Source organism: Sinocyclocheilus grahami, unplaced genomic scaffold (genome assembly GCF_001515645.1).
Source record: "Sinocyclocheilus grahami isolate Dianchi unplaced genomic scaffold, SAMN03320097.WGS_v1.1 scaffold110.1, whole genome shotgun sequence".
In the NCBI taxonomy this organism is placed as follows: Eukaryota; Metazoa; Chordata; class Actinopteri; order Cypriniformes; family Cyprinidae; genus Sinocyclocheilus; species Sinocyclocheilus grahami.
This window is the reverse complement of record NW_015505289.1, coordinates 2,144,105-2,163,387: the sequence shown is the minus strand read 5'-3', so window position 1 is coordinate 2,163,387 and position 19,283 is coordinate 2,144,105. Positions and strand designations below refer to the sequence as shown.

Below are 19,283 nucleotides of genomic sequence, written 5' to 3'. Positions count from 1 at the left end.
GCTCTCTGTGATTGATTGGTTCTGTCTTGCAACATTTGCGTGTATCCAGATGAGCAGGAAAATAGTTATATCCTACACAATTACTCGCTAACAAAGGTTATTCGTCCAATTCAATGCATATTGTACAGATGTTTTTATTGTTAAATTAACAAAATCACTGGTAAATAAAACACACCTTAGTATCGATATTTTTGTTTGAGTATCGATACTTTCGATACTCGCATCAGTATCGATATATCGATACTTTGGATCGATACGGCCATCCCTAGTTTTTTACACTACCATTGAGAAAATTTAACCTAACTATGTTACAGACTTTTCATTAAGACCCTAAAGAATCATATCAACTTGTGGAAAATGGGCATCCTATGACCCCTTTAAGCAAACCTATGTTTCAGGTTAATTTAGCTTTACACTCTTAAAAATAAAGGTGCTTCAAAAGGTTCTTCAAGCGATGCCATAGAAGAACCATTTTTGGTTCCACAAAGAACCATTCAGTCAAAGGTTCTTTAAAGAACCATCTCTTTCTTGCGTTTTTGTAAACTGAAGAACCTTCTTTCACCACAAAGAACCTTTTGTGAAACAGAAAGGTTCTTCAGATGTTAAAGGTTCTTTATGGAACCATTAAGACAAAAAGGTTCTTCTATGGCATTGTGAAGCACCTTTATTTTTAAGAGTGTAGGTTCAAAATTAATGAGGAGAAAAAGTGCAATGTCCTCAATCACAGACATTCATTCAAGTGGCATGAAATTTCCAAAACACGCCGAAAATGTAGGTCATTGGCTCTGTAATTTTTACCAAATATTTGCAAGAAAAACACACATGTCCAATTCAGACAGGACTGAAATTGTCTGTGAAACACAAATGAACCCGACTGCCTCACGGATGACTAGTCCTGTCTGAATAGGACTCGCTGAATATGAAACTGTAACTACACTTTAGTATTGATTTCTCACAACAGATTGCTTTCTTTCAGACAACTTACTGAAGCTCCAACTCTCTCTTGAGAGAGCCACATAAATAAACATTTGCACTAATGAAACTGCACTTTCTTCAGTCTTTCATTTGTTTAAACTTTCCCTGTAGGCAGCAGTGCCAACGCAGCATTTTCACAGGCAATTCCTTCCCTATTCCGCCGTGTGAAGATCATTGTCTTGGTCAACTGCGTCACTGGCGCCTCTGTTTGCATGCAGCACCACTGTGTGAATGAGGCTGCACTTCGATATTTTGAAACAATGTCTCATGCTCAGCGAAGAGTGTAAGGAGCTTTAGGCCCCAATCATATCTAAGACAGAAAGTTTGTTCTTGTGACATGTGCCGACTCGTGTCATTTCCTGTTTTAAGATATGAGAGCGTCTGAGAGAAAGGAGATGTTTTTTTCCCTCACTATCTGTGTCGAGATACTCTTGTCTCCTCACAAACAGGGATTCCTTGCTGGAAAATCCAGCTAAAACCAGCAGCTTTAAAAGCACCAGTCGGTGGAACTGGTTTTGACCCTTAAAGCCATCTTGGTTTATAGCCTTTCTCACCAAGGCTGCATTTATTTGATCGAAAATACAGTAAAAAAACGGTAATATTGTGGAATATTATTACAGTTTAAACTGTTTTCTAATTGAATACACTTTCAAATATAATTTATTCTCATGATGGCCATTTTCAGCATCATTACTCCAGTTTTCAGAGTCACATGATCCTTCAGAAATCATTCTAATATGCTGATTTGAGGTCAAGAAACATTTCTTATTATTATCAAAGTTAAAAGCAGTTGTGCTGCTTAAAGAAACAGTACGTACCTTGAAATATCAGTTACAAAATCATTCTGATGGGTACTTCAAATAACACAAATGGCTTCTGTTTTCTTCCCAAATGTCTATTCTGAGGGTCTGTAAGTTTGCGAAAATGGTGGGTTGCTTTATGGCAGCGAACGGTGTGTTCCAAACGGGATATATCGCCATCCGAAGGGCACTTCGGAGTGAAAACAATCATGGCCGCCATATTGAAGGGTCGTTCCAAACCAAAGTACTCAAAACTGGCCACTTCAAAGGGCCCTTTGGAGTGAAGGATTTCGAAGGGTACAACCGATGGACACTTCGGACTCCCATGATCCTTTGCGCAGATTCTTTGCATGATGACGGCGCCTCCGTGTGGGCACGTGCTGATGACGCAGAAGGGCACTTCAAAAAACAGTTGTTTGGTCCCCTACACCCTTCAACCCTTCGAAGCTCTCACTCCGGAGGGTAAACCGAAAAAATTAGGGCATAGGGATGAGCCCTTCCGAATGAAACGCAGGTCTTCTTCTTCTTCTTTTTTAACGGCAGTTGGCATCCATCCTGTTCCGGAGTGTGGATCAGTCACGGCATATTTCCAGAAGTGAATTCCACTCACTGTAGGGGGCTCCAAAGTCGCATAAATGCATAAAACTACATACAGTTGCTTTAATATTTATTTCAGGATTATTTCATGTATATAAAGTTCAAAAGAACAGTATTTATTTGAAATTAAAAAAATATTTTGTAACATTGTAAATGTATTTACTGTCACTTTTGCGCACTTCTAATGTGTCTTTGCTGAATACAATAATTTCCTTAAAAAAAAAAAATCTAACTGACCCCAAACTTTGGAAGGCTTGTGTATTTATTAGCGATTTACAACCCACTGAAACAAAGAAACTACACATTTCTAATTTTGACCTGTTTGTGGGCTAGGTCTAATTCAAAAGACTTGTTCAAAAGAATCACATAATTTCCAAGAACTAAAAAAAATCTTTAATCTGTTATCACAAATTATTTCCTAACTAATTGTAATCATATCCTCATTTCTTAGGTCTGTTCTAAAGAATGTGATGCAATCATTGATCTATAATATAGATCAGTGAACGCAATAGTCATTTGCTTTACTTTGCTGTATTCTGGTTGTTTTTGAATGTTAACAGTTCAAAATATCGCTTTTATCACATTTTTACATTTGCATTATTTGATTACAAAATCAGCTGATATAATAAGTATAAATTAAACACTAACTTTTGTTATTCAGTTATTCTGTTCACTACTGGGTACAATACGGTGTAAGTGCATGCAATGATGTTTTTCTATAATAATTTTTTCTGAATGTGCTAGTTTGAGTTAACCCTAGGGCATCTTTACCACTCAAACTTGACATGTCAGCTATTGACCGCAACAAATTCCAATTTGTAACTATCCTGTCTGGCATATCCTGCAGTGACGCGTTTTCAGAGGTGGAACATGTCACAGGCCGGTGCTACAGTGAACCCATCCAAGGCGTTTCAGCATTCAAGCTTCCATCACACCTTTGTGGGCTCTTTTCTCATGGACCTGTGGTTGTCGGAGGTTTCTGTTCCCTTCTGCCCTACACAGTTCACTTCCCATTCACCTTGTGTGCAAAAGAGCCCCCTACACGTATCTTACGTATCTATATCTGTTTTGCTGTTTATCTGTTAGAGTTTGTTTGACACAAGCTCACCGTTCACGTTTAAGAGGCATGTTAAAAGGCATCTGAGAGCTGGTTTGGAAGCGTTCATCTGTTCTGCGGCCAAACCACAAGCTGTCGTCAACTCTCTGCAGTGACTGATGGCAGTTTGCAAAGTCTGAAATGGATCTGAAGCTTGCAGCTTTTTGACATATGTCTGCTGTCTGGGTTACAGTATGACTGCTGTATGTTCAATCTAAGCTGAACGGTGGACATCTGATATCTCACTCACACACACCAGTACAGCCTCTGCAACTAGATGCAGCAGAAATGTTGCTGCCACATTGCAATCATATCCAAGTGTCCCATTAGTTAGGACACTAATGATATGTGCTTTCAGCTATCGTTTTTTATAACTTCTGTACCTGTCAGGTTTGGTTGACGTTTGACAGGACATGTGTGTGATATATTGACACAGTGCTAGGTTACGTCATAAATCATCATCGTTTCGTGTGTATGTTGGCATACCAGTAATTGCTGAGCACACTACACAATTAATCAGCATTACATTACCTTTTCTAAATCAATCAGGTGTTTTCTTCAGAGGATGTATTCACTTAAATGAGCATTATTAAAAAATGTCAATCATGTTTGGTTAACCACACAGGTAAACATGAACAAACTAGACAAAGAAAGTTTGAATGTGTTTATACAATTTAAAAATATCACGGACGAACGGATAGATAGATAGATAGATAGATAGATAGATTGAGCAAAGATACACCATCAAAGCAGACATGAGCCATTTGGGTTGGCTGAATGGATGGATCAGGTTAAAATAAGCTCCTGTAAAAGTCAATGGCAGCCGGATTGAACTGGCCGGAGCTGTAAGGCGAGAGAGCTGTGGACATTGATAGTACGGCCCGCACTCCCTGTGAACTCCACTTCACAGCCCAGGGCTGAATGTGCCCTGATAAAATATTCCAGTAGCCTCTCACTGCAGAACACAAGATCCAGGGTGCGTGGTTGAATCCACATCTAGGGGGGTGGAGATTGGTAGGTTTAGGGGTGGAGATGGGTGGGGTTAGGGATCAGGGGGTGGAGACGGGTAGGTTTAGGTATATGTAAGGGGAGGAGTTGGATCTGGATCCAACCACGCCCCCTGGATCTTGTGTTCTGCAGTGAGGACCATCTCAAATATTTCAACACTCCCAAGTATGTATGTCAAGAAGCAGGCGCACATGCAGAGCTATTACGCTGCCGCTCAGGCTGCCTCCGTCGTAGGCCAGTCCAAACCAGTTCTTGTTTATCACTGGCATAGTGGCCGCCCTTGTATCAACAACTGCAAGCGAGCGAGTGAGACTTGCACGCAGTGTCACTGCATTAAATACAAACATGCCTCATTTGCATGGTGTGCTTGAGGTCAAAGTTGCCAAAAACAAAGAATTATTGTTGCCTTTGCTTATTTTGAAAGCTCGGATGTGAGAACTTGACAACAAGTCTTTACTTGTTGCAGTTTTTATTATTATTATTATTATTAACTTTATTATTATTTTACTTTATTTATATTCATTCTTTCTTTCTTTATTTGCTTTTAGTTAAATTCAACAAAAATGACAAAGGACTAAATTAAAATATAAGATTTTAAAGGGGTCATATGATGCCGCTAAAAATAACATTATTTTGTATATTTGGTGTAATGAAATGTGTTTATGCGGTTTAAAGTAAAAAAAACACATTATTTTCCACATACTGTACATTATTGTTTCTCCTCTATGCCCTGCCTTTCTGAAACGCGTCGATTTTACCAAAGCTCATCGGTCTGAAAAAGCGAGGTGTGCTGCTGTGATTGACCAGCTATCCAATGCGTTGTGATTGGTCGAATACCTCAAGCATGAGACGGAAATGTTACGCCCTTACCATACTGTGATGCCCTGTCCGGCCGGAGCGACGAGACAAAAACATTCAAACCCATTACAAACGAGGCATTTGTTGCATCCAGTGGAGACATAATTACTGATTATAATGACTTGTACTGTCTTTTTACGCGTTGCGTTGCATTGCATCGCGCTGCGTAAACATAAAACCATGCCTGCATTTGTGATCAGAGAAATGACAAACAACAAGCGCTTCTCTACACTGCTCAAAACTCGCGTTTGAATCATCAGTGGCAAATCCTTTAAATGAAAACGTACTTACAGACTGTGAGGCAGAACAGCCGGGATTGTAGTCTAACGTTACTCTCCCAGGATCAGTAAACAGTCCTCCATAAAATGTGCTGCACACATCTGGATATTTGGGTTAAACTGTTCTGGAACAGTGTTGTAAATACAACTGATTTGTAGTCGTGTCCTCTTTTGGAAGACCAAACAAAGTAGTTTCGCTTTCACAACGAAAAACACAGTGGCCTAGCGTGAGGGGAAGCCCCGGCTTAGCATGAGCTGAGTCCGGGCTAGAGTGAGCTGAGGCGGCGGGGTCAAGAACGGCACGCCCGCCTGATCCGACGAATGAGTGGCAACCACATGTGACGGACCCCGGGCTGAACTCCGCTTCGTCAAGGTAGGTGTGGTTGACTCCGAATTTTATAAAGAATATCTCTTTGGATTTGAGACTTTAGTCTTTGCAACTTTACAGATCTTCTTTACGCACCAAGAGCTTGTAACACTCCAAAGAGAAAGGAAAAATTGAAATTGCATCATATGACCCCTTTAAATACATTTTACATTTATGCTACCGTTGGCTTTTTAGTGGCCTGCAGTCTATAAAAATTTTTTTTTTTTGATGGGTCACGGACATGCTAAATGCAAATAATAGAATTTGTAATAGATATTATAAATATAATACAATTAATATAATAATTAAAATATATTTATTTTATATTTATATAGTCATAAACTCATAATGTCATATGTGTGTGTAATCCTTCTAGAAACTTTGTGAAGGTGGCAGCCAATCAGGAGCCGATCTGGCACTCCTCTACCAATGGCATTTCTTAATGTCTGTAAAAGGGGTGGAGCTTGCATTGCTGACCACTGGTTACACTGACTCAGCTGAAAGTCGGGGTGTTGAGTGTCACTACTGACCCCTCTGGCAGCACAGTCACTGACTGACAATCCCTGACTCGCAGAGCATGTCCCTTCTTAGAAACATGTCCCGCTGCTTCTGGCATAACATTACAGTTATGAAAGTGTCCTCCATTCCCAAATTTAGACCCATGACATTATGTAAAAGGGGAAAGAAGCGTCTTCACGCACTTCTGTGCTAGCTTGCACCTGTTGCAAGTGAAAAAAAACTGCTGCATCATAGATGCATTATATTTGTTTTAGGGCTTCTTTGTAGGTACTTTTTTTTTGCTGAAATTCCTGGCTTTGTGGTTCAGCTCACCGACAGACCAAGAAAATAATTCTTGGTAGAAATCAGAACATTCAAAACAGACATCTTTCATCAGCTTGTCTAGACTTTGGCATATGTTCTCTTCACTAGTCTCTTCCATATGTGCTGAAGCATGTATGGTGGGTTAAACCCTGCACACAGAGCGCAGGCTAATTATTTTTCACAGGTCAACCCTGCAGTGCACCTGCCACACACACAGCCTGTCAAGTTCATCACCTAAAGTACCTATCGAACATATCTGAAGACACCTGAATCATTAAGACTTGTCAAAATACGCCCAGGGCGAAGCTGTTATATCATCATCGCTTTCCGTTAAGAAACACTTCTCTTCCAGTTCTACCTGATACTGAACATGTTTGCAAAGAAGAAGAGTGCTGATTTATTTTAGGCCAATTTATGCATCGGATTGAAATGTTGACTATATTATAGTAGAGACCGGGGCTAGTTGTCACACAAGTTGTCAAAAGTTTTTAGGTAATTACGATTTTTTTGAATGTTTTTGTCGCTTATGGTAACCAAGGATGCATTTATTTGCTCAAAAATAAATATTTTTACAATTTAAACTTTTTCTATTTGAATATATTTTAGAATGTAATTTATTCCAGTGATGTCCAAGCTGAATTTTCATCATCATTACTCCAGCCTTCAGTCACATGATCCTTCAGAAATCATTCTAATATGATGACTTGCTGCTCAAGAAACATTTCTTCTTATTATGAATGTTGAAAATGTTTTGTGGAAAACGTGATACACTACCTCTCAAAAAAAACTTTTGACTGATTATGAGGTATGTAGTCAAGTCCAATAAAGTCCAGTTGCAGAACATTTTTTATTTTCTTGTTTGGATGTTCGTTTCAAACATCTAGTTCCCATTGTGTCGCCTACATATACTGTATACTCACATATGCAAATGTGTACTAAAATTAATATGTTTAATCCTAGTGATTCATCATTTGATGTATATCTGAATTTAATTGACATTTCCAGCTGTAAACTTGAGCATTTTACACTCCATTTACAGCAATGAGCTCTAGTAATGAGCTGAAGAGATCCAGTTTTATCCCTGACCAGCGGAGGGAATGTAGGTTAGTGGTCCACTTACAGCTCTTGGGAGCAAACATCTGCTCCATTTGAGCCTGGGAAGAGGAATGGAAAATATAAAGCGTTCCTAGCGCACATGAGGCCTGTGTGCGCACAGACAACGAACTCCTTGTGTTCTGTCAGCATTTGGTTCTTAGATGGCTTGTCTGCTGGAATGTCAAGAGGACGGAAAGGAAAAGACGTTTCCTCTGAAAGGAAGTTGATACTTGTGAAGCCAAACGACTCAGCACTGAAGTAGAATCATATAAAAGCATTCACAAATGTTATACTTTGGAGGTTGTACAAATTGGATGCAAACGTAATGTAAATGCTGGTGGTGAAAAGTTACACAATGAAGTCTGTCAACACAGCGAACTGGTTAAAGATCTCGCCTCGGGATATGTAACACCCGTCTGTCTATTTGCTCTTCGTGTTGTTTTACATTTTTAATCCCATCATTTTAAACCTGGGTCACAATTTTAGACACGGCAGAGCACATGACGTAACCAACGTCTCTGGATATTTTTTGTACTTTTTGACATGAGCATTGGGCAATATCCTCGACTATGATATACAACCTCATTTCCATTTTGTCAAAGTGATTTGTTACCAGATTTTTTTTTGTCTGAACATGTAGGAACACCTGTTTGCCAAATATGTCACATTAGTGTAAATCGGTGTTCTTGAAGTACGTTCTAACAAGTAATAAAAGAAAAATTAAACTTTCGTTTTTGTATAAAATGGCGTATTTATTTAAACCGATTGGAGCAAAGACAAAGACAAAGACAAACATATACAGACAACCTACAAAATGGTACAAAAGTTAGAAACAAGCCAAGAATACAAAATTATGTGGAAACACACTGAAAACACACAGCAGATATTGCACCATTCAATTTGGGAGTAGCTTAATACCCATTTCACCCATCAACCCCTGAAATGGAAAAAAAATGGAAGCCAGTTTAATTAGCTCTGGACCAGCCTGACTGAAGAGCAACATCGCTTCCTATATGCAGTATGCATTTCATGTTCAGTCTCTATGAGGGTTCTTTGATTCCCTGTAAGTGCATGTTTGAGAATGTTCTTGTAGTATCTGAAGTAAAACACTAGGGAAAAAAACAAAACAAAACCGCAACAATTTTCACCATGACCCAACACAAACATCAAAATAAGGATGCATACAGTTCACAAAAAGTACATAGTCCCTTTTTTTAATAGGTAAATATCAGCACAGCGCACAAATTCAGCCATAAATGGTGATTAAAAACAAACATGGTTTTTGTGCCAAGGCCACAAAGATTGTTTCATTAGTCTAAACGTGTAACTAGTGACTCTAGTTTGTCTGTTAACAGCACATTTATGTAAACAAACATTCCTAAAATCACAAGTAAACGTCAGAGCATATGTTTGTCAAACTTGTGCATTATATTAGCCAAGCTTCGGTATACACTTTAAATGCAATTGATGAAAAGTGCCAATTGTCGTTAAACAAAAAACGGCCTATGCCAACAGGCCACTGTCAGAAGAGTACGAAAAAAAAAAGAATATGTCAAGAGTCTAGTTAGCTCTTAGTTGTACATATAGTAAAAGGTTCTAAACTAGTTTTGGAGTGCGGTTCTCTGTGTATCTCATAACAGTGAGAGTGGGAGGACTGATTCAGGAATGTCTTCAGGAATCTCGATGAGTGTCCTCTTCATTTGCCGCCAATGGTCTCTTTTCTCTTGCCACTTGAATCAGTGCCATGTTCAGGTTGATGCTCTCGCAGTTTCTTTCTAGCAGAAAGGCAACGTGGCATGTCAGAATCTTACACATAATGCTTTGCAGCAGGTCTTGGTCTAGGTCAGTTTCCGACATTCTTAAAACGTTTCAAGAAAATCAATGTGGTAAAGCCACTTCTTCTAAGTTGAGAAACGACAAACAATTGACAAAAAGAAAGTCTGTCATTATTCAGTTGGGAGTGGATGCAGGATTGTTGGAGTTATTTGTTGCTCTTAGTACAATGATCACCGATAAATCTTCAAGATGATTCAGTGTAATCATTCAAATAAGTGAAGAATCACATCCAAAACAAGGCTGGAGATGTTTGGACACCATTCTCGCACTTAGTGGTGTTGCGTTTAGTCCATTTTGGTGTCAAGGGCACAGTTTTACTCCGACAAATCTTGTCTGTACTCCTTTCACCAAGGATGGAGGGGGAAGGGAGTCACTCTAGATCTTCAGTGGATTTTAGGGGCCACTGAGCTGGACTCGACCTGGATTGGGAGTGTTTCCTGGTGGATATCCATCTGCGTCACCAAGATGGACGCTCGTGCCTCCTCATGGAGGAAGAACAAACCCCAGTTGAGGTTGTAGAGATAAGAGATCCCTGACAGCACTGGTCAGGTGTGGTCACTCCTTCAGCGGGATGGACAGGTATCTGGTCTCCTGTCCAAGGAGTCGCACACCTGCTCAGGATGGGGATCAACCTGTCAAGGGAGACGAACAAGGTTTCAGAATATAGGAACTCAAATGCAGTAGCAAGATACAAGCTACAAGGTCTGGTACTCAATGTACCTCAGAATACAGGGGCGGAGGCTGGAAGCGGAACTCATGGATGTAAGCATAAAGTGGTCCTTCAATCTCATCTCTCACAGCCGGGAGCTCCAAGTTGTTCTGTCGCTCCTCATCGGTGACGATTTCAGAGTAGCTTGGTGGAGCTACAAGAGTTGAGGACAAAGCCAACAATTAGACCAAAAAATACTTCTATGCTGATTGTTTAATGTTGAATGGTTGTGAAAGCATGTTTGACATCTTAATCAATGGGGCTCAATCCTACTCCTGGAGATCTGCCTTTGGATTTATTGGAGACTCTGGGAAGTAAACTCTGAAAGAAGGTGGTCCTCAAGGAGCAGGACTGAGTACCCATAATCTAAAGGGCCTGGAAACAAGTTTAGGATTTGTGTCTTACCTTCAGGTCTCTCAGGCAATCCCAACCAGCTCATAGCCATGCTGCACTGACTGCTGACGGAAGAGGTGCGACTGCCAAAGGAGTGGAGAGGAATGGTGCCAATCACCAGGGGCAGATTCAGGGTCAAGTTGACAGCTCGAGGGATGTCCACATACACCTGTTGAGAAGCAAGAGGTTAGTTGCATGGCCGATATTGACAAGCAGTTCGCCTTTTCATGAATCAAAAGGATTGTAGACTCACCATGAGTGAATATTCCACATGGATGATGCTGCAGTCCAGAATGGAAGGCGATATGGGTGGGATCTTCAGCATCTTGCCGTCCCAAGTCTCGGTCTTGCCAGAGGGTAGAGGATCTCCTCGGAGGTTAGCTACGAGTTGTTTGATCTCCTTGACCTTCCCTTTGGCAAAGAAGGTTTGCGTTTGGTAGATGGCTGCCTTTGGCACGACCACACGGGAAGAGGAGTTTTCAATCTCTGCGAAGATCTGGATAGACTCTCCTGTAAAGACAACCAACCAAATTGACTCAATCTGAACAAGCTGCAAAATCAAACAACGCTTTCATATTAGTGGTTAACTAGTGGCTAAGTGTCCATCAACAAGCAGGTTTATCATCTCACCTGGAGTGTAGCCCTTCCTCTCGATTTTGGCACTTAGTGATACAGGCCCTGATGTGCAGAACCAACAGCAAAGGGTTTTGTCCTTTGTGCCAGCCTGAGGAGACTATAGATGAAAAAAGGACAATATATGAACCTCTAAAATAATACCACCATAACTCAAGCAAACATTCAGTTTTACATTGTAAGGTGATTAGGCTTCAACTGCTTTTCTCTTACCAGTAACAATGGAGTGTTGATGTCAATGTGCTCAAAGACGGTGAACTCCTTCTTGGTTTTCATGGGCAGGAGCCATGGCCTATGAAGCTCTGCCTTCACCCAGTACCGCACGCTGCCGTGTTTGCCTTCAAAGGATGTCGCCAAAGGCCTGGAAAGTGGCATGAACAAATAATGTAAGTATTTCGGTTAATACATTATATATGTGTATAATCAGGCAAGAGAGTTACTTACGTCTGGGGCAGTTCGAAGCTGAAGGGAAACTCATGTCGCCCTGAGTGAAGAATGGTGAAGCCCTCGTCGCAGCTGTCATCATCTAAAACAAAGGAGAATAAAATTCGATATACCAATATACCATACCTGTAATATTCCTCAAGAAACCCTAAACACAAGACAAAGACAGAGATACGACCCACATTGTCTTAATGTTTCAATGAATGTAAGAACACAAGATTTTAAAACAATGTCAGCATAACAAATATTTTTTCGAACCCTTTTTAAAGTGGGAATAGAACAGCAACATAATTTGGCATAGTATGTTGTTATGCTTTTCAAAATAAAAAAGGGTGAACATATAGGCCTCGTCACATCACTAAAACCTTAAATCTAGGCACTTACAAAAAAAACAGTTAAAAATGTAATGTTCTTAATTCATAACAAAAAAAATCAATGGAATATAGGAATATTTAGCCTGAAATATGCAATTTTTTATTAACAGTTATTGTTTTTGATGTATTTTCTGATATTATATCGTTTTGGATCATTTTTTCACTTCCACCTCAGCAGTTTCAGACTGGTGTTAATAACTATGGCCATAAATAAAAACAGGAATAATTTGTCATTAACACGTTGAAGCAGTTGTTTTCATTCATTTTTATTTTTTTAAATGTATTTACGGTCTCTGTTCTTTTTATTGCCACCTCAGCAGTTCCACAGCCTGCTGTAAATAACTATGAGCCTGTCACCCAAAGGCAGCCGAGAGCTAGAGAGGACCAGACTGAACCGGCACGAGCAGCCTCTCTCAGCCGGATTTCCTCATGCATATATTACTAGTCGGCTCCTGATTGGCTGAGCCGGGGTGTCTTTCTCTTGAATACGCCCCCATGAGGAAGCCACATGTGTACTGCAATGTGGTTTAGGTGTAAAAGAAAAGGAAAGACACATTTAAAAAAAAATAGGCAAGACGCAAATAAATACAGTTTGACTTACTTTATTAGTAGAAAATACATAATTACAGAAATTCCATATTGACTTTAATGGCTGTTACAGAGTACATTTAATTCAGTTTGACAACGCACAAAAAAACATACCTCAAAAAATTACATTGCAGAATATAAACATATTACATGCATGGTGACCTAATCTTTTACAGTTGACATAACTCGTGCTAACCAGTGGCATAGGAAGCGAATTCATTCGTTTTTCTAGCTGCTGTAGTTTTTCTATTACAAATAACTTGGCCCCAAATACTTTTAACAAATGCAGAATGATGCATAAGGTGAAGAATGAAAATATAACATTTGAATAAACTTTCAGTCAGTCCTGCATTGTTGCGAATAAGTTGAGTCGCAGTCTTGACACTTGGGCAAAGATATGATATCACCGGAGGGGGCACACGAGCACTTCCACCAATCAGCGAAGAGATAGGATTGACTTCAACCAATCAGCGAGCAGAGGCTCGGTCCGCACAACCCCCACCTCTCCACCAGTTTCTGAACAGGTTTAAACCGCTTCTAACAAAGGCTACAAACTTACAAGAACCGTCTATGAAAGAAACTGTAAGGTATAATTTAAAAAACACATGTCACGATATGATTACAAAGTGAATATGAAAATCGCTAATTGTAGATATCGAAGAAAACATTTACAGTAAACGATGAACTAGTTGTTTTGGACACAAGGGCTTGTTGTTTATAAGCTCGCGTGCTCTAACAAACAACTTCATTTGAACATTAATTCAGCTGGGATACTTTTAAAACGATTAAATGTCTAATTCAAGATGTTCGTTTTTTTAAATGATTTCTAATATTACTGAAACTCGTTAAGAGCAAGGAAGACGTTTCAACCAAGCATCATCTGCTAGGGTTCATAAAGATAGCTTTCATTTCTCATTTGTTTCTACCTATGCCAATGGATTAAACCGTTCACAGAGTACAAACTAAAAGTGAATATGGACAGAATAGACAAGCAAGCAAACAAAAGACACAATGTAACATAAGGAGCATCTGTCACTGCAGTCCAACAAACATCTTCATCATAAATACAAAGTGCTGAATGAAAATGCTCCTTACCTCGATCATGTCCAATAAGGACGTCTCTGTGATTTAAATACTCCACTTCTTCCGTGAAATTCTGTGTGTAGGCAGTGTTGGACCCAGCATTGCGAGATTCAGTCCAGCGAACTTTCGCCAGACCCTTGGCGTGAATGTTCAGAGATTTCACGCGGATTTCTCCGGTCACTTCGACGACCACCCGACCTGAGACAAAGTCCCCGCTGGCGAAGACAGGGACATTGCTGTCATTGGGACAGTCGTAGCTGACAAAGAAGTTTTTCACCTTTCCGAGCACCATGGTGGAAATCTTACTAAGCTGTAAGATATTTAAAATAAAAAGAGCGAATCAGATGTTTTGTATGACTCATCTAAGGTTTTTTGCCGTGCAGAAAGGCTGCAGGCAGGGGTTCAGTGCTATACTTGTCTGTTAAACATTGAGTTTTGATGTAGCTGCATGTGAAGATGCAGCTGTATCTCTGCGCTCTGGCTCTGGCTCTGCTTTAATACCTCCGCTTGGTGGAAAAACAACCGGACTGCGCATGCGCAATCGATAAGGCTGCTGCTCCCTTCTTCCGCCTTCCTAGTAATCTGTCTTTACAGCCAAAGTGTTTTACTAATGAACAAGTGACCGTTTATATTATACATACATTATGATAGGATGAAATCCTACATAGTGGTGTGAAAAAAACAAACATGAAATACAAATGTGAATAGAGTATCCTAGTGAAACAAAAGAAACTGGAGGTAAATAGAAAGAATTCGGTCCGTGTAACGCTTCACAATTCAATTTGCAGGCCAAAGAAACCGGATGGAATCCAAATGCACTATAGTTCATGCGTTGTTGACATCTTATACAGAAGTGAAACTATGCTGAATTACATGTAAATTCACTTGCGTGAATGAAATCACTCATTAGACTTTATAGAACGTGATTTTAGACTGATGTAGCACGGTTTTAGAGCTAAGCTAAAATAATTTCATATGGATATTATTATTTTTTTTCCCCCATAGATGGTTGTATTGTTAAATTATGTTTTCATGTCAAGTTTTGTTTTAGTGTTTTGTGGAATCTTATCATTTCAAGCACGGGGCTTTCATAGTAACTTTCTCCTATTGCTCTTCACTGCTACCTGCCTGTTAAAGGTGGTTATTGCATATTGCAACTTCTAAATAAGGCATACTTTCATTTAAAGGGGTCATGTGATGCGATTTCAAGTTTTCCTTTCTCTTTGGAGTGTTACAAGCTGATTGTGCATAGATAAGATCCCTGAAGTTGCAAAGACTAAAGTCTCAAAACCAAAGAGATATTCTTTATAAAAGTTCAGAGTCACCCACGCCTACCTAAAACAACTCGTTCTAACACGCCCCCACATATCTACCTCACTATGTGGAAATATTAGCATAATGCACCCAAATGTGCACGCAAAAGAAAGGCGGCGTGGTTTCAGTAACCGCAGTTAGTGTTGAAGCAGCATGTCAAGGAGACGCTGTGTGTTTCTAGGCGAAAGCAAAATCACTTTATTTGGCCTTCCGAAAGTAGATGTATTTAGGAATCTTTAAGATTACTTACAACAGAACAGCAATGCATTTTATGGACGACCGTTTCGTGAACCTAGGAGAGGAGGTAATTCTGACTTTGCTATGACAATCTGGCGCTTCTGAATCAGCTACTGTTTTGTTATTAGTTTAAGTATTTGCTATTGACTGTTCAAATGCGGAGTTTTGCGCATCTTGTGTGTGTGTGTGTGTATGTGTGTGTAATGGTTTATATATCCTGGTGAGGACTTAAACCTGACTACACACAGACTCATGGGGACTCGTGTCACGGTGGGGACATAAATTGTGGTCCCCACGGGTACAAAAGCTTATAAATCATACAGAATTAAGTTTTTTGAAAATCTAAAAATGCAGAAAGTTTCCTGTGAGGGGTAGGTTTAGGGGTAGGGTTGGTGTAGGGTAATAGAATATATGGTCTTTACAGACAGGAAACAAACTTTTTCGTCAGACTTGGGCAGGCAGAGCAGACTAAAACTATGTTTGTATAATGCACTGTACAAGTACAATGTAAATTGTATTCTTTTGTAAGCTAAATGCATACATGTAGATGTAAAATGTAAACATTTCAAACCAAATATATCACTCAAATATGTCACACCAAAAATCATAACATTCCGGACATGTCCAAAAGAGATGCCTTCTGCAGATTTACACCAGTCACAAATAGGAGAAATAGTAGCTAATAGGAAGCTAAAATGTTACTAAATGGTGAAAAACCTAAAAGACACAATGACCAGTTACATCATCTAAAATACAGTTTCCTTGAACCTGAAACTTGCATGTAAAAGTCCATATTATTTGTCAAATACTCAACAGCAGATGGCAGCAAAGCTCTATTCAAACTTGTGAACTTGATACATTATTTAAAAGTACCAACATGCATTAAACCACAACTGTTAGAGACATGCTAAAAATAATAATACATTTAAATTACTCCCAACTATTGCATGGTCCATGGAGGTGTAATATGGACACTACATATGTCATTTCCAAAGACAGTATTTTAATTTTCCCATGTTTTACAGCACAAACTCAAAAAGGTAAAGCATATATTCTTTTGCAAAGAAATCTGGAGCACAAAACCCCATTCGGTTATGAGTATAAAGATTCCGGAACAATTTCGCCAAGTAATTGATTCTATTCAGATCAATTCTCATTGGATGACCATTATAGCTCAAGACAAAGACCCGTTCAGGCAAAGTCCTGTCATACTAAAACAGTGGCCATGACTGAGAAGATGGATCCATTTCTACCTTTCCCACTCTTCGTTTTATGTAATTCACTGAATGATCTTATCAATTCCATCCTCCAGAGCTGGGACAGGTCTGCTCTCTCCGGGTCAGATGTCACCGTTAGAGTTCAAAGGTCAAATTTAGTATTTCAATTCAAAACACATACAAAACTCTGATGGAAATAGGTAGATTTATTATAATGTTATTATACTGCTGGCTCTTAAATGAATGAAACATATATCTAATTATAATTAAAAAATTACAATTACAATTCTATTGAAGTGAGGCATCCACACATACTGACTAAATATAGGCGAATCAATTTTACATCACTTATAGTTCTGCCAATTAATTTTAATCTATATCACCAATTAATTTTATAACTTTTAATTTATTATAATTCATTTACTAGGTTCAGTGCCTTGCCAAAGCATAATGCTTCCTTCCTTAGGCTGGTAAAATGTGTGTGTGTGTTTAAGAGCCATGATGTAATGTGAAGACTCAAGTCTTTCCCACACTTGGAGAGGGATCCCTGACAGCCTGGGAAACTAAAAGCTTCCATCTGTTCAACAGGTCAACAGAGGGTCCTGTGACCTTTGACACTGATTTGTCCCCCAGTAAACATGAAGGACCAAGCTGTTGACAGAGCGGTAAACGATACAGACCAGTTCTGTGTAATCTCATCTGAGTCAGACTTATCCCATATTCTGTTGACAGGTCGTACATCTAATTGGTCAACGAAGGGGGAATAAGAACATATAGCAATGAAACACCTTCCTTAAACCCGGATAAAGGGCCTGTATTTGCAGGGTCTATTCCCCAGTGGAGTGACAGGTGAGGTAAAACACTTGAATTGAAATGAAGAAGAGACCAATTCATTCTTACCTTTACAGTCCGAAACATCCATTCTGGAAAACTTGACTGTACAGTCGGCAATATATAATATGTGGATGCACAATGCTAGAGACATCATGTAAACACGTCGCTTGCTGCGTTCCTCCAATCAGTAACACTGACACTGCAAATATGCAAATAAGGACTTTAACCCAGGTTTAGGAATGTGCAGTGTGAAATGGCTTCTTATGAATACCCAGGATTAACTTTTAACCCTGGGTAAAGTATAAGCAGTGTGAAACGTGAAATGAGATAACCCAGGATTCCATTTACCCGGGGTTTAGAATGACCTAGGGTTAACTATTTCAAGTGTGAAAAGCCCTATAGTTTCACACTGCATACGTTTGCCCCTGCAATGCACGGTTTCATAACCCTAGGTAAAAAGCGGTGCTAATCATGCTTCCAAATTACAAATGTGAAACATACCTTTACCCAGGGTTAAAAGTGGGGTTTAGAACGACGCACAGAGTGAAAAGTGCTTTCATTTTGGAGAAAGAAGAAACTGCTTTGTTCTTTCATTTATAGTATGAAAAGTCCAATCTGGAAAAACTTGATAGTACAGTCTGGAATATATAATACCCTATGAGAATGTGCCTTTATATAAACAGGTCTCCTGCTGCATTCGTCCAATCAATGAGAACGTTAACTCAGGGTTTAGGATTTATTCAACTTTAATGTTCAAATGTTAGTGAGATGAAGAAAAATAAAAAGCTTTTATATATCAAACTGCATATGTAATGGACAACAATTACACTCACTTTGGTATCTCTTTTGGAGGCATCTTATGTTAAACAGCTCCATATTTAATGAAGCACATACAAAAGACCTGAACCGGAAGTGATGCAACCTGTTTTACGCAATATAGAAATGTGTTGCTCATAACCCTATTAGAACAGAACTATTTCAAGTGTGAAAAGCTCTTGACTGTGTTTAATGGTGGTATGTTAAGGTCTTAATCCTATATGGAAACTCTTTAAATGGTAGTCAATGACCCTCATATGTAGACGATCAATACTCTGGTATACTGAATGAGTTACATCTGGGATTGTGACATACAGATCAAGGGCCGTAATGGAGGCCCTGAATTGCTTTGTATCATCCAGGTGTGCTTTCACACCTGCAGATGTGCTGCAGTACATTCAGTCTCTCAGAGATCCAGCTGCATGCATTTGGCCTCCAAATAGCTCAGTCCTTCCAGAGGTCACGAAGGTCACACATCTGCATGTGAAATGCGATGGCCTTTGACACCACCCGCTGCCCCTGAGCCTCTGTGGCCCTTTTGTTACATAAAGTGCCAGTGCTGGTGTCAACTGCTGCGATTTAGGTACCTGATATTTGCCTGGACTCACTGAACACAAGTTATTTTATGATCCTAGTGCAAAAATCTATTATAATATTTATTTATGATATAATATTTATATATTATTTATATTAATATACAGGTGCATCTCAATAAATTAGAATGTCGTGGAAAAGTTCATTTATTTCAGTAATTCAACTCAAATTGTGAAACTCGTGTATTAAATAAATTCAATGCACACAGACTGAAGTAGTTTAAGTCTTTGGTTCTTTTAATTGTGGTGATTTTGGCTCACATTTCACAAAAACCCACCAATTCACTATCTCAACAAATTAGAATACTTCATAAGA

The 19,283-nt window shown here is 39.3% G+C and overlaps 1 protein-coding gene across 2 annotated transcripts; it reads right to left on the bottom strand.

Annotated features, from left to right (window-relative positions):
- Positions 1 to 8,919: 8,919 nt before the first annotated feature.
- On the bottom strand, positions 8,920 to 14,426 carry LOC107588967 (arrestin domain-containing protein 3-like). 2 transcript variants are annotated; one of them, XM_016277251.1, is made up of 8 exons: positions 13,969 to 14,426; positions 11,912 to 12,059; positions 11,681 to 11,828; positions 11,465 to 11,567; positions 11,088 to 11,344; positions 10,847 to 11,003; positions 10,453 to 10,595; positions 8,920 to 10,364 (listed from the first exon to the last, which is right to left on the bottom strand). In XM_016277251.1, exons 1-8 carry the CDS (start codon positions 14,246 to 14,248, stop codon positions 10,296 to 10,298), a joined length of 1,305 nt encoding a protein of 434 aa, XP_016132737.1. In that variant the 5' UTR covers positions 14,249 to 14,426; the 3' UTR covers positions 8,920 to 10,295. The 2 variants fall into 2 exon arrangements, with proteins under 2 accessions (XP_016132737.1, XP_016132738.1); XM_016277252.1 differs by having other exon boundaries at positions 11,912 to 11,993.
- Positions 14,427 to 19,283: the final 4,857 nt, after the last annotated feature.